General features: G+C 34.0%; 1 protein-coding gene across 1 annotated transcript; it reads left to right on the top strand.

The window, feature by feature from the left end:
* The first annotated feature begins 1,035 nt into the window (after nucleotides 1-1,035).
* On the top strand, nucleotides 1,036-14,281 carry LOC104888162 (probable rhamnogalacturonate lyase B). The gene is made up of 18 exons (XM_010673048.4): nucleotides 1,036-1,370; nucleotides 1,525-1,615; nucleotides 5,639-5,791; nucleotides 6,592-6,682; nucleotides 8,082-8,203; nucleotides 9,562-9,621; nucleotides 9,902-10,021; nucleotides 10,355-10,474; nucleotides 11,082-11,223; nucleotides 11,695-11,865; nucleotides 11,953-12,108; nucleotides 12,201-12,307; nucleotides 12,460-12,547; nucleotides 12,697-12,838; nucleotides 12,942-13,095; nucleotides 13,232-13,348; nucleotides 13,715-13,838; nucleotides 13,951-14,281. The coding sequence occupies exons 3-18, from the start codon at nucleotides 5,682-5,684 to the stop codon at nucleotides 14,194-14,196; spliced, it is 2,070 nt and encodes a 689-aa protein (XP_010671350.1). The 5' UTR covers nucleotides 1,036-1,370; nucleotides 1,525-1,615; nucleotides 5,639-5,681; the 3' UTR covers nucleotides 14,197-14,281.
* The last annotated feature ends 468 nt before the right edge of the window (nucleotides 14,282-14,749 follow it).

Genomic DNA, 14,749 nt, shown 5'->3' with positions numbered 1-14,749 from the left:
TCTTTCTATTGAGTGTTGGCCGACAAACAACAAATTAAATTAATTCATGGATCGCTTACTTTGGACATAGAATTAGATAAATTTGTTCACATACTTCAAATATTGCTAGTTGTGAGGATCGGGAAGATGAGTTGACATACTTCATTGTTTAACTTGTGCTCTCCTATTTCCATTTTACCAATTTTCACCTTTTTCTATATAAATCTTTCTATTATATACAAGAACTCTTGATGAATTTGGTGTCCATCCTTTTTGACAAATATATCTCTAACTATAAAAGAAAATTGCAACACCTACCACTCTATTATTAGTTTAAAAATAAAAAGGAAAAACTCATCTAACAAATTGCAAAGTAATTGTCACTCATCCTTCGACTTTGCACGCATAGCATGCATATAAAGGCTAGTATATATAATAAGGTTGCAAGTTATTAGTACTTAGCTTTGCGAGTTTATTACATATTATAGTTATACCTTGGTGGTTAGGCACTCACTCTCGAAACAAGTGGTTCTTTTGGGGGGAGATTAACACCAAAGAGATTGCATGCAATAGCGACATGGCACCATGTCATGCAGCGATTGACATGAAGCGATATGTGGCGGACTCCAATAATGTTTTTTCGCACGTTTTAATAGTTTATATAGAGTTGGAAATGTTATTACAAACCTTTTTTAGTGAAGAAGAAACAATAATCATTGTAAGTGACTGTACACTATTTAAAGACATGTTAATTAGATAGACCTTATATCGCACGCAACTAAACAAATATAAAAGATGCACGTTATATCTTTGTACGATAATGAATAACCACTAATTTAGCTGATAAAATTTGAGGAGATATATACATCCAAAACTCGAAACTGAACTTGAAGTCGTTAAGGTTCTCTATAAGAATAAATTGATAATATAAATGAAGACAATTGTTGATACATATTACATACCTTCTTATTTTTGTAATTTTATTGGCCAAAAAAGTCATGGACCAACTAAACATACCTAAAGTTAGTTCTTATAGCGTGTACATGAGTACATCTTTTTGCCACCATTCTCTCTCTTTCTCTCTCTCTTCCTTTCTCATCACAACAGCAGCTTCTTGTTGTGTTTGGGGAAGGAAATTCTTACAAAATTTTACCAAACAGAATGTAAAGAAGGAAAGAGTAAACTACAAGGAAAAGTGAAAATTCAAAGAAGAAGAAACAAAAAGAAAAAAACACAAGTAGTAGGAATTCTTTAATTCAAGGTGAAGGAACTACTCATACTTCTTCTCCTCCAAATTATTAAATTTGGTTTGCCAAACAGTCCTTTGTTTTTTATATAAAACCACTTACTTCCCACTTCTCCATTTTGTCCTCTATGCTGATTACCCTCAGGTAATTACTTACTAATTAATTCTAGAGAGAGAAAGAGAGATTTATACTATTTTTCATATACTACGTACTAAAAATTAGTACATGTTACATGTATATATGATATGTACTAAAAATAATTAATCACAATTGAAATATGTTGGATGTAACATGGAAGCATAAGGAGGAATTTGTGGCTCCAATCCCAAGTTATTGAAGGCCATTGGAATATGTTGTATGATTTATTACAAGTTCATCATCTTTTTCATGTAAGTTCACATTTTTTTACCCCTAATCTCTTTTAAGTTATTTTTTCTAATTAGCTTAACCACTAATGCTATATGTAAAACATGACACTATTTGTCAAATGTCCAAATATTATAAAATAATTTATAATATTGAATTTTTTCTATTGCTATAGCATCACATGACAATATTACCCTCTTATATCATGCTCTAAAAATACTAAAAGCGGATTTTTATGTGGCCTCTATGGCAGGTGATAGCCTCCGTCGTAGGAGGTTGGGTTAGTTTTACTTTCCTTACTAAAAAGAAATATATTTATATATATAAATTTATTGATTGATTCTTTTATGATAAAATTACGTTAACAATTGGATTTTTTTTTTTTTTTTTTTTTTGAGGGGAAAAGCTCAAGCTAGATTAATCATGGGACAAATTGTCCATAAGAATATAAGGAGCCACTTCAGGAGGAAAGTGGTTCTCCCAAATTTGTTCAACCCCGAAAGGTACTAGCTTAGCTAAATGATGAGATACAAAATTACCGTCCCTTTTCACATGAGACCAAACTAAGGAATGAAAATGGGAACTCATTGAAAAAATATTGGACAATACATTATCTAGATCCGAAAGGAAGAAGGAGGTTTTTTGCAGCTTGTTGATCACAGTCAAGCAATCGGATTCAATAACAACATTCACCAGCCCAAATCGCTTTCCCAGCCTCACTCCCATTTCGATAGCTTTGGCCTCAGCAATTTCAGGCGACCAAAAGGCTCTAGTACGCCGAGTAGCCGCAAACCGAACTCCACCTAGATGATCACGAGCAATAATACCCAGGCCCACCCATCCTTCAGTAACAAGAGATGCGTCCACATTGATTTTCCAGCACCCTGGTGATGGAGGGTTCCAATATCGAGAGCTTTGTGGTACCCTTCCCTGCCGTCGGTAAATATTCACAGCATACTTCCCATACTCCTCAACCAATCGATCCACCCTACGTAACAGCACACTATTGGGGGTGCTTTTGTCGTTAAAAACTATAATTGATCATATTGATGACTAATGATTATATACAATTTATTAACTTTTAATTATCATTACTTTTTCAATTAGTAATTTAAGTCACTATAATTCTCCCCACTTCGGAGAAAATAAGAATTTAAAGAACTTTATGAGTGTGGTAAGTTACTTAATATAATTAATCACTTGGTGCTAATTAGGTTTGAGATAGAAGTACTTCTTTAAACTTATAAAGGGTCTAAACTCTTCTTATTAAAAGATAAATGTGGTCCAAAATCATTTGAGAATGTAAGAATTTAACACCACCCTATTTATAATAAAGGCCACAACATTAAAGCTAGATCTATTGGGTGAACATGGACAACTAGAATGCCAGGACATTCTCTTATATTCTTTGCTTTGCAGTTGTTGTTGAATATACATTTAGTAAAAAGAAATAGAAGTTTTCGTACCTACGTTAATGGCATGTTTTTTATCCATATAAGTCAGAAGTCACGAAGGCAATACAAAGAAAGGGATGGTAGACTTACGTTAATGGCATGTAATTACTTACAACAAGATGAAGTTATTAAGGATTGTATTCATGTTATTAGAATATATGTCACTATATATGCAGCTGATTGAAAAGGACAAAATGATGTTCACGAGAAACTCTACATTCATCTTGTTTTTGTTCACGGGGCCAAGAATAGATAGTATTGGGCAGACTTCTTATTGGTTTATAGGAAGATTTCCTATATATCGATTATACCACGTGACAATATAACTCTCTTATAATTTAAGAAAGGAGAAAAAATTAAGAAATTTGAATAAATAGAAAAGGTTTTAAAAGTTGTTTTATTATTGATGGTCAATCAGTTGTATATATTTCTAATTGCGTGTAAATAAAAATTATAAATATTTGATATTTGGAATACTTACATTGGACGAATTTAACAAGATCCTACTTGACCATTTTTTCCTTGAATAGTGATGCGAGATAGCTTAACAAAATTAGTTGATAAGTTGTGTAAAAAAACGAAATAGTGCAATTAAAAAAATAGAGGAAGCACAATAGTAGCAAATTAGCGATGAAGCATAGAACATTTTCAATGTTTTATCATCCTTCTTTGCAACATATTCTTCTCTTTAACACTTAACGGCTCCTTTGATGAGGTGTAATAAATGATAGTGATGGTGTTGTATTTCAGTATATATAAATTTATACGAAGGATTTCATGTTAATAAAACTCCGTCTCCAAATATTGTTTTTAATAAATTATCATTATCACTCAATACTATCTAATCAAGTATCTAAGTGGTAATAAATGGTACGGAATTTTTGAGGAAATTAGATGTTTTAGGATAGAGTAGCATCACCTTGAATAATACATGAGAATTGTGTTAATATTTACACTAATTGCATTATCTTTGCTACAATTTGTAACTGCTTACCAGCAGATTGTTATCTCTCCTTTGTCTAGCTATCTTTATACAATCCTTGATTGCCCGTTTTGTTAGTGATCATAAATAATGGTAATGGTTATAAACATGGGTTTTCTTTTCTAAATTTTCTTTAACATCCAATATCGCCTTACCAAGTAGTAATTGATAGAGTATAAATCTATTCTTGGGGCCTCAACCATCAGCTTAAGCTTTTGGTTGAGTTGGTCCTTTGACATGGTATCAAAGCCAACGTGATAAAAATGTCACGGGTTCGAATCTCATCCACCCCTCATTTCTCAGTGGAATATTTAGCGTCAGGTATGAGGGAGACCTATGATGCATCCACACTTCAAGCCCAAAGAGCTCTTGCGTGAGGGGGATGATAGAGTATAAATCTATTCTTGGGGCCTCAACCAAATTTATATTGTAATGCATTACTATTTCCACCATTTATATCTTCTTACCGAACGGGCCGCGAGTATGATCTATGTCTTTTGGTGCTAGCCATCTCTATTCATCACCTTATAAACTACGCAACTTAAGTGCTAAGTTTAAGTATTAAACACATATTCCAAAATAGTGGAGATGCTCAAAGGTCGGTCCAAGCTACCGGTCACCAAAGCACAAAGCCAAAAGTTGGGCTAAGGACCTTTAGGCCAGACTGGGTCTGGGTAGAGGAATGTAATTTGGTGCAATTTTTATCAGCTCCAAGATAGTACTCTTTAATATTATATTCATATTACGAAGTTTTACCCACTTTCCATTTTCATCCATTACACAGTTTTATCCATTAGACATGTTCGACTCTCAATTCCTCTATCTCTCACGTACCCTCGACTACTAATGAAGGAGTTTATCTTATAAGAGACATCCTACTTTTAAATTAAAATTAGGCAATGGTGATTAGGTTAATATATTTGTTTCGATGACTAGTTTAATCCATTTAGTGACTAGGTCTAATTTCATATTAAATTAGACCGTCTCTTTTAATAATTTTTGCTAATGAAGTGGGACACATGAAATCACTACTTTGGCATTTTTTCCCCTCTTTTTCTTCCTTAGAAATATGTATCTATTCTAATTTGGTAGATTATATTCGTAGAATGGAGAAAGCATTAATGTCATAAATTGTACAAAAAATCACATATTAATTGGTATTATTAACTTTTTTTTTCTATGAAGTATAACCTTCAAAACACCATTTTCTCATATTATACGCTATGTACTAGAAAGGTCATGTACCAGGAAAACGTATGTACAAGATCAATTGTCATATATCAAACTGGACTTAAAATCGAATCCTTTCTACATCATTACGGTTCTATGTGGCTCCAAATATTGATACATACAAAATCAAGCAAAGTATAAATTTGCAGATTTTGTTTTGCCTAGCTAGTTAAAGAATCAAATCAAATATTTCCTATTAAGAATTATAACATTAACAAATCAGCTAATTTATTATTTCATTTGCATAGGTGAATCTGTCTTTCTATTGTAATACTATTCACAACATTTATACTACTGTCTTCTGTTCTAATATTGTTGCATGGTCTCATAAGATTAATCAATAGAAATTTGGTTTGCTCTTCTATCTTGTTCTTCAACAGATCAAACTCTTGATCAACATACTTTTGAATCCTGCTGAACATCATGCAAGGAGCTCAAATTTGCCTCGTAATTATGATTTTGGTTAGTTTCATGCATTTTTTGCATGCAAATTACGCCACCACATCATCACATTCCATAGGATGGACAAACGAGTAAGCTCTTTCCCCTTCATGTATATAAACAATCTTTCTCCTAGTAATGAGTAGTTAGTAGTTAGTAGTGGATGTCATCTAACTTTAGTTGGAAACGTCTTGTGAGAATCATACGTACTCAAGACCTGGGATCAAATTCCGTCTACATCAACGAGCTTAGTCACTCATCTACACCAAATAGAAAAGGTTATTTTTAATGGTATATTGGTATAGAAAGTACTAATAAAAATAGAATTATGAAATCATAATTGGAGTAATGAGTCCATACGAATATCAAATACGATATTTTCCTTATTATAACATTTCAATTCATATTTTAAGGATTAAGGGACTACACTGTATGAGATCAGCTCACATGAGCTGAGGCATAGAGGTTGTAAGGCCCTCCTTTCGTCCTTATAACAAGGGTTCGATTCTCATCGTTTTTAAGAAGAATTTCCAAATTTTCTCCTTTTTGTAAGGGACTTCTCCTTACCTTAAAAAAGTTTAATTCATATCTTTGAAATAACAATTTTTAATGATTTTAACTAATTTAATGGCCAAAGATTCAAAATAAAGTATGCATTGAAAAGCATGAAAAAAGTATCGCCACAGAAGAATGTGTCACTATCATATATGCCAACTCTTGAAGCGTTTAGTGTCCATTTAATTACCTTAAATGTCCATAATTTTATTTACCGTTCTAGAATTTAATTTTACTATGAGTCTATAACCATTGTATATGTTATTTTACTTCAAGTGCATTTGAATCTAGTTTTAGATTACATTAACACTTAACCTTTTTATGTTTGAAAATATAGGAACTCAACAGTAGAACAAAAAGTATATAGAAGTTCAGACGAGGTCCAAGGCCCAATACCAGGGGTGCAACTTCTCTATCAAGATAATCATGTAATATTACCCTTTCATTTATACAATCTTTTCCCTTTTCTTCACTTCCTTTTCTTCGTTAAAATTTTCTCATATATTTCCCTTCCCCAAGGCCCAAAGAATGTGTGGATCACTTGATGGATGATTGGCCTTTGGTCCCATTTTCCAATTAATCAACTTTTTATGAAAATTTTCTTAATCTCTGAAATTTATATATTAATTCTAAACTTTTCAAAACTAGTCTTTATGTTTTTTTTCTTTTAGTTATCTAATATTTAACTATTCTTAAATTTTCAGAATTCCTTTGAATTTTTTTAAAATTTTTATGAACTTTTCATATCTATATTAATATATTAAAAGGCGTGCGTAAATCAGGAACGGTGCCACGTGGCGATCTCCCTAGGGAGTTTTAGTTCATTTAATCCATGTACAATGAAAAAAATTAGAAATGGCATAGTATAGGTTTGATCCTATGACCTCAAGTTCATGTACTAAAGTTTTAACCACTAGACCAAGTTGCATTTAGTGCTATCATATCAAAGTACAATATTAATAAATGAAATTTTTCATACCCGGGGCATAGCCCGGGCCTAATATCTAGTTTTTTATGAAAATAAGTTTAAGTAAGTTAAAGAGAATAGACCATATGCGTTCTCTTAACTGATTAGTACTCCCTAGTCCCTCCTTTGTTTGATTTTATGAATTCAGTCTATGTCACTCAGGGATGGCAATTGAGCGGGGCGGATACGAAGGATGGCACCTCCACAATCACACCCACATAAAATTTTAATCCCCATCCCCGCCCATCATCCATTGCGGGGGGAAATTCCAGACCCATCCCCGCCCCACCACTAGCATGGGTACCTGGACCTGCTTCAGACCCGCGTTGTACCCACTTCATCCCACCCCCACCACCCGCATGGGTATCCGCACCAGCTTCGTACTTGCGTCATATTCACATATTTATATTTTGCAAATTTTTTTTTTTTTGAAAGGCAAGATAAAATCATTAATAATATAAGTATATGAATAGAATTTTAATCATGTATATATGGGTCGGGCGAGGGTGGGACGGAGCAGGTGGTGATAGGATGGGGATAGCATAAAATCCATACCCGCTCCACCACCCATTGCGGGTAGAATTTTAATCCCCATCCCCGCTCCATCCCCGCCAAACCTAAACCCATACCTACCCCACTTGGGCGGGGATGGGGCAGGCTCTTACTTGACCCGCTCCACTGCCATCTCTAATTATTTATTATCATTATGCTTAGTCGCTCATTTACACACAAAAGCTTATGGGTGAAAAATATGAGCCTATGTGATGCAAATTGTAGTAGATGATTACCAAAAGGTATAAACAACATTAAAATTTGTTTGAATGAAAAAAGTTTGCATGTATTTGAAATGATTTTGGCAGATTATATTGGACAACGGCATAATACAAGTGGAGCTATTAAATCCAGAGGGGAGTGTGACCAATATTCACTATAACGGCATTGCAAATTTGCTTGAAGAACTCAATGAACAATCCAACAGAGGGTAACCTTTCTTCTTTCCCCTAATTTTCTTTTACAATTTGCTAATTAATACTTATTACAGAAACCATTCTCCCTTTTATCAGTAAAGTTTTTTTTTTTCTTGGCTCTTATATAGTTTATTGCATACTATCATTATATATACTTCATATTGCATATTATATGTTTGTGTGAACTGAACTGAAATACATGACTGATGTTTCACCTTATACAACATCTATCAAAGCAAATTTAGACTGGATATTATATTGAGAGATTTATATCTGGGTTCTTAAAAAAAATTTAAAGGAAGAATAGATATAAACAATTCAACTTTCAAATATCTTCCCAAAATTTCCCAACTTCTGATTGATCCCAACTTTTGAGAGTAACCTCTAAAAATAATCTGAATTTACTACAACTTTTATATAATTATAGGCCCGGAATGGATTAAATAAGGCAAGAATAAACAACGATTTGAATTATTTCGAGAAGACCCTCAAAAGTTGGACTTTTTCGTGAATAATCCAGAGTTGAGATTATTTTAAGATGTTGGAATTGAACTTACTTGTTGAAGTAGGAATTCATCCAGAAGTTGATTTGTTAAATTGCACTTCTGATTAGGAGTGATTGCAATTTGCAATATGGGATGATTTTGTACTACAGTTTGGTGGAGGAACTTTAGGACACCCTTGGGGAAATGCACGAATCGAGTAGATTGCCAATATAGTACTCCCTCCATTTCTTTTTAGAAGGCATACACGATAGTGAAGGATGAACTTTTTACCGTTAATTACTCTCAATTTACATTGGTAAATTCTTACAAGTTAATATAAGTCGAGCGAATATTTGAGGTTAAAAAAGTTAACTTTTGAAGAACTTCCTACACTTTGTGATAAATTAGTTGATGAGGATTTTGAAACCATGGTTGTTGGTTAACTAAATATGGAACATTATCAACTTCAATGAAATTGAAATGCTTAGCTAAAGAATGGAACTTTATCAACTACAACCAAACAAGGACTATACCATCTATCACCATTTTTCATGAGGTGAATGAAAAAAGTATCCCTTAGAGATATCGGAAGGACTTTGTCCTTTGGACTTGAGAACTTATCTGAACTTATTGGCTCTTATCGGAACTAATTGGTGAATCTATTTTACATCAAACTAATTTTAATTAAGTGAAAAGAACGAGGCAGCCTAAACTTTTTAGATACCAAACTGAAGAGCTTATTATGGCTTTCAAGTTGAGTGAAAGGCATTTTACATTTTTACTATATAAGATTTTGTTTATCTCTTGTTCTTTTATGGGGTATCTTTATCTTCTTACTTTGTATTAATGTATAAACTTGAGTGACTAAATTTTACTGCAATGTACAGGTATTGGGATGTTGTCTGGAAAGGAGAAGGAGTTACAAGAAAAAAGGGAAACCTGGATAGGTACTAAACCGATTACCTCGTTCTCCTTCAAAAAAGCTATTAGTCTTCTATCATATTGTCTAACTCATTCAATCCGTTTACTTTTTTACGTATATTTCTTAACTTTGTAATTTTTTTTGTGCGAAATTTTTCAACTTATAAGGTTTTTTATCTATCAAGTTTTTCATACACTAAGTAACTAGCATACGTTGTTGTTGAGAATTGAGATTATGGTTTGGATGCTGATATAGGCATTGTATTGCTATACATTTCACATGCTACTTTCTAATCGGCTATGCAGGCTTAATTGTACAGATTTTAAGGTTATAGTGGAGACAAGTGAGCAAGTAGAGGTCTCTTTTACAAGAACATGGAATTCATCTCTCAGTGGCAAATTTCCCCCATTGAACATCGACAAAAGGTATACCGGCCTTCTACCAAAAACAGCTCATTACTTCATTTCTATTGATTGCTGACACATATAAACTTAGCAAAAAATATTTATGCTGCGTGATGGAACTCTAGATTGCATACCTCAGTTAATAGTTCTCACATTTTATTTTGCCATGTTTATGTACAATTAATTATATGCTTTCGTGGTAAAATATTACCTTTTGGTATTTCTTTCGCACTGCCCTTCTTTATGTGTTCTTTGCTTTTGTGGATTTTAGAAGTGAGACCATTGCTTTTAATATAAATATGAATCTTAAAACCTTTCTTTCCTTTGTGCTAAGCCATGGAAATCTTGTTGTAGGTTTGTTATGCTTCGAGGTTCTTCTGGCTTCTACACTTATGCTATCTATGAGCGCCCAAAAGATTGGCCAGGCTTCATTCTTGCAAATACTCGGCTTGCTTTGAAGCTCAACAAAGTATGGTAAGAGTGCATTGTAACATCCTTCATGTCTCAAATTATACTCAACATACATAGTATCCTTTACTGCTAAAATGTTTTTGTTCTGATTTGTTTTTTTTACCTGAATACATGGTATAACTGGAATTTGACAGCCTGACGGGGTGATATTAAGTTTGAACTTCACAACTCTTTCTACCGTGGCTTTATCTTATGGATATAATATATTTAAAGATTAATGAAGTTAATGAATGGGCATTTTCTGCTCCCTGAGACCTGAATAGGGGAAGTTCGCCAAAATCTGTTGTTTATTTGCCGTAGTCACAAAAGAGAGGAAAAAACTTATGGATGTATTTCTTTGCTTACCTAGACTGGGACCAATCTTCTGGCTTAGTAAAACAACATGAATGCCTCTTTGCTATGCTTGTGAATTTCAATGGTTTCTGTCCCAAAATTTTTTCACATTCGTGTTATTCTAATCATGAATATGAAGCATATGTAAGAAATGAAAAGCGGGAGATAAAAAGATAATCTCATTGTTATACATGAACTGTAAGACTGATATATCTCTTCTGTGATGTGAAATACCTTAAACTCTCCAAACTGACATTTTGATCAATTGGGTGGTCAGGTTTAGATATATGGCTATGGCAGATGACCGACAAAGAAAATTGCCTCTCCCAGATGATCGCTCACCTGAGAGAAGCCAGACCTTAGCTTACCCTGAGGCTGTTTTACTCACCAACCCAATTGAGCCAGAATTTAGAGGAGAGGTACCTGTCATATTTTGATTTTCACTTCTATGATTGCAAATTTTAAAGTATTGACCCTGTTACAAAAGTTGCGTTACTCGTTTTTTATCTTAATAAAGGTGATATGTGGCCAGTGGTCTAAATCTTGCAACTGATGCATCATTAAGGATGTGTTTTCTTCACCTGAACTTTGATGAACTGCACATATTACGCCTGATTGGAAACTGATCACCCATGATTGAACCTAATCAATCCTGAAGGTGAAAAAAACGCACCCTAATGACCTAATCTATAGACTCAATTTAACTGACGTAGTGACGTTAACAAACTTAGTGATGAAACAATATGCGGGATTGTTATGAGTTATGACGAGAACCTGATTTTGCTATCAATTTACATCCTATGCCTCTTTGTGCCTCTTTCTAGGTAGTATAGAGACGTCAACAACCTTCAAGATCAAGTCCTAATGGTATCTGGTTTATTAATGTGCAGGTTGATGATAAATACCAATATTCGGGTGAAGCCAAAGACATTCAAGTACATGGGTGGATATGCAACGATCCACCCACTGGACTCTGGCAAATCATTCCTAACAATGAGTTTCGATCTGCTGGACCCACCAAACAATACCTGACATCACATGTGGGACCAACATCCCTTTCGGTAAGCTGGTCAAGCGTATGATCATGGGAAAGGCTTTTAGTTTTGTGCATTGCTGATTGATGTATGGCTACTAACTTGTGCATGTAGGTTCTCCTAAGTACTCACTACTCAGGTCGAGAACTAATGGCAACATTTGAAGATGGAGAACCATGGAAAAAAGTTCTAGGACCTCTTTTTGTATATGCGAATTCTGTGACAAATGAGGGAGACTCGCATCAACTATGGGAAGATGCAAAACAACAGGTTTTTTGTTTGTGACTTGAGTACATTTCCACTTAATTTCATTGGAAGTGGAAGAATGAAATATCTCAGTTCTTTGACATAAATTAATGCAGTTAAGTGTCGAAGCAAAACTCTGGCCTTACAGCTTTGCAGTTTCCCATGATTTTCCATCATCTGACCAGCGTGGCAGTGTAAATGGTAGCTTACTCGTCTATGATAGGTATGTGAACCCTTTGGTGTGTAAATATTTAGATACTTATAGCATGCTTATGTGAGCAGCTTCATTTTGGTGCCGTGTCTCGTTGTATATGAGTTTCTACTCCAATTCAGTCATTCTGAATTTTTGTTCTTTTATATTTACTAAATTTCTAGGTACCAGAAAATGAATACTTCAGCATGTAAAGCATATGTAGGGCTTGCAGCTCCTGGAGAAGTTGGATCTTGGCAAAGGGAAAGCAAGGTAATTTAAGTTTTTTATATGAATAATCCAACTTCATGATTTTGTTGTTACAACCTTTCAAAAATCTCTAGCTACGTCTACTGTCTACTGTCTACTGTCTACTGTCTACATGTTCTTTCTAACATTAATTTTAAGATGATCTCTTCTAGGGATATCAATTTTGGACAAGAGCAGATGACAGTGGCCATTTCTTCATTGAAAATATACGCCCTGGGAACTATAATCTCTATGCTTGGGTTCCCGGCTTTATTGGAGATTACAGATACAATGGCACTCTTGATATCACAGCAGGTCCTAATATCTACGTTTCCCTAATGTTTTAGGATATTAAAGTGAATCAAAACTTGTGGCTCGTAAAGTTTATGGAAGTACTATATCTATACTTGGTAAACAGGGCATGTGATCGATATGGGTGACCTTGTGTACGATCATCCAAGAGACGGCCCTATATTGTGGGAGATTGGTATACCAGACCGTTCTGCTGCAGAATTTTTTGTGCCTGATCCTGATCCTAAGCTTGTTAATAAACTCTACCTTACGCGTGACAAGTTAGTTTCCCATGATTAAAGTTATCGAGCTATTGCTTTTTCTGAACATGGCTTTGGTTATTAAAGTTGTTTTTTCATCAGTCAGTTACATAGTTTTCCTTTATCTAGCTTTATTGTCTGTTTTTGTTTTCAATAGGTTTCGGCAGTATGGTTTATGGGATAGGTATACTGAATTGTATCCTGATGAAGATCTAGTTTATACCGTGAACATTAGCAACTACCAGAACGATTGGTTCTTCGCTCAAGTTACTAGGTAAAATTTCCTTCTCACTTTCTCCTATCCTCTGATCATATTTTTCTATTTCTTGCCTTAGTTAGGGTGCATGATATTCACCTGAACTTATCTGAATTGAACTTATTAAACCTAATCAACCCTGATTCTACCTTAATGTTAACACCTGAATGAACCTGAAAGCCATTATTAGATCTCTGTATAACTAAATTTTTATTTAAGTTGAAGAGAACGCACCCTTAATAGTTGTCTGGAACAAGATTTAAGAGAAACCGTCTCACACTAAGGCTGTTTCTCTTCACCTGAACTTATTTTTGAACTAGAAGAGTTAATGCCGTTCTTTGAAGGGGAGATATATGATAGCATAACCAAATCGAATTCTTTCAGGAAGGTAAACAACACATATCAGGGAACTACATGGCAGATCAAATTCCAACTGGACAAAATCTACCCTTTGGGAACCTATTACTTGAGATTAGCACTAGCATCAGCAACTAGCTCAGACTTACAGGTGAACTCAATCTTTTAAGCTATAATCATGTCAATTTTTTTCTCTCCAATTCTTGGATATCATTCTGCATTATCAATGCAGTAACTATTAGTATATGGATCTTACATTACAGGTTAGAATTAACAATCGACATGAAAATCCTCCATTATTTTCGACTGGACAAATCGGGTACGACAACACAATTGCTAGGCATGGCAGCCATGGACTATATTGGCTTTACAATGTGACCATACCTGGCAGCAAATTTTTGTTGGGCAATAATACCATTTTCTTGACACAAGTTTTGGGTCTTACCCCTTGGGCAGGCATTTTGTATGACTACATTCGTCTTGAAAGTCCTTTTGTTGATACCTACTAATTCTTTGGTTTCTATGCATGTCCTATGTAATTGTATATACAATTCATACACAATTTAGAGGAAATAATACCATTTCTTTGACACATATTTGGAGTCTTAGCCCTGAGAGGCATTTTGTATGACTAAATTCTTGCAAGTTCTCTTGTAGATACCAAATAGTTCTATAAATTCTAATTTTTGGCTTATCTATGTACATATATCTATGCCAAACAACGTAACCTCTAAATTTAAACCAAATTATCACTTTTTTTGCCTACATTAATCCGTTTTTAAGTCTATAATATATAGAAAATTAATAGTTCGAACGATGAAGGTACTCTCTAAAGTTGGAATTATTCTCAAATAATTCAAAGTTGAGATTATTTTTAAAAGACTGGTAAAAGTTGAGATTATTCATGTCAATTTTCGAACAAACAACTTAAAACCTTCAAGAACCATAAGATTGAACATGTGACTTCTACATTAAAAATTAAGGATTTATCCACCAACTTAATACATCTTTAGTGTTTAAATGATCCTAAACAAAGTTGCTCCACGCCATGAACAATGATGA

The sequence above is a fragment of the Beta vulgaris genome, chromosome 1 (assembly GCF_026745355.1).
Source record: "Beta vulgaris subsp. vulgaris cultivar EL10 chromosome 1, EL10.2, whole genome shotgun sequence".
Taxonomy (NCBI): Eukaryota; Viridiplantae; Streptophyta; class Magnoliopsida; order Caryophyllales; family Amaranthaceae; genus Beta; species Beta vulgaris.
Note: the sequence above shows the minus strand (reverse complement) of the source record. Positions and strands in the feature narration are given on the sequence as shown.

Bases quoted from the DNA above. Each gene is read 5' to 3' on its own strand.
- LOC104888162 (XM_010673048.4), top strand. From the start codon at position 5,682: ATGCAAGGAGCTCAAATTTGCCTCGTAATTATGATTTTGGTTAGTTTC. The intron at 6,683-8,081 runs GTAATATTACCC...TGATTTTGGCAG, and splicing joins TTCTCTATCAAGATAATCAT to ATTATATTGGACAACGGCAT. The intron at 12,109-12,200 runs GTTTTTTGTTTG...AAATTAATGCAG, and splicing joins GGGAAGATGCAAAACAACAG to TTAAGTGTCGAAGCAAAACT.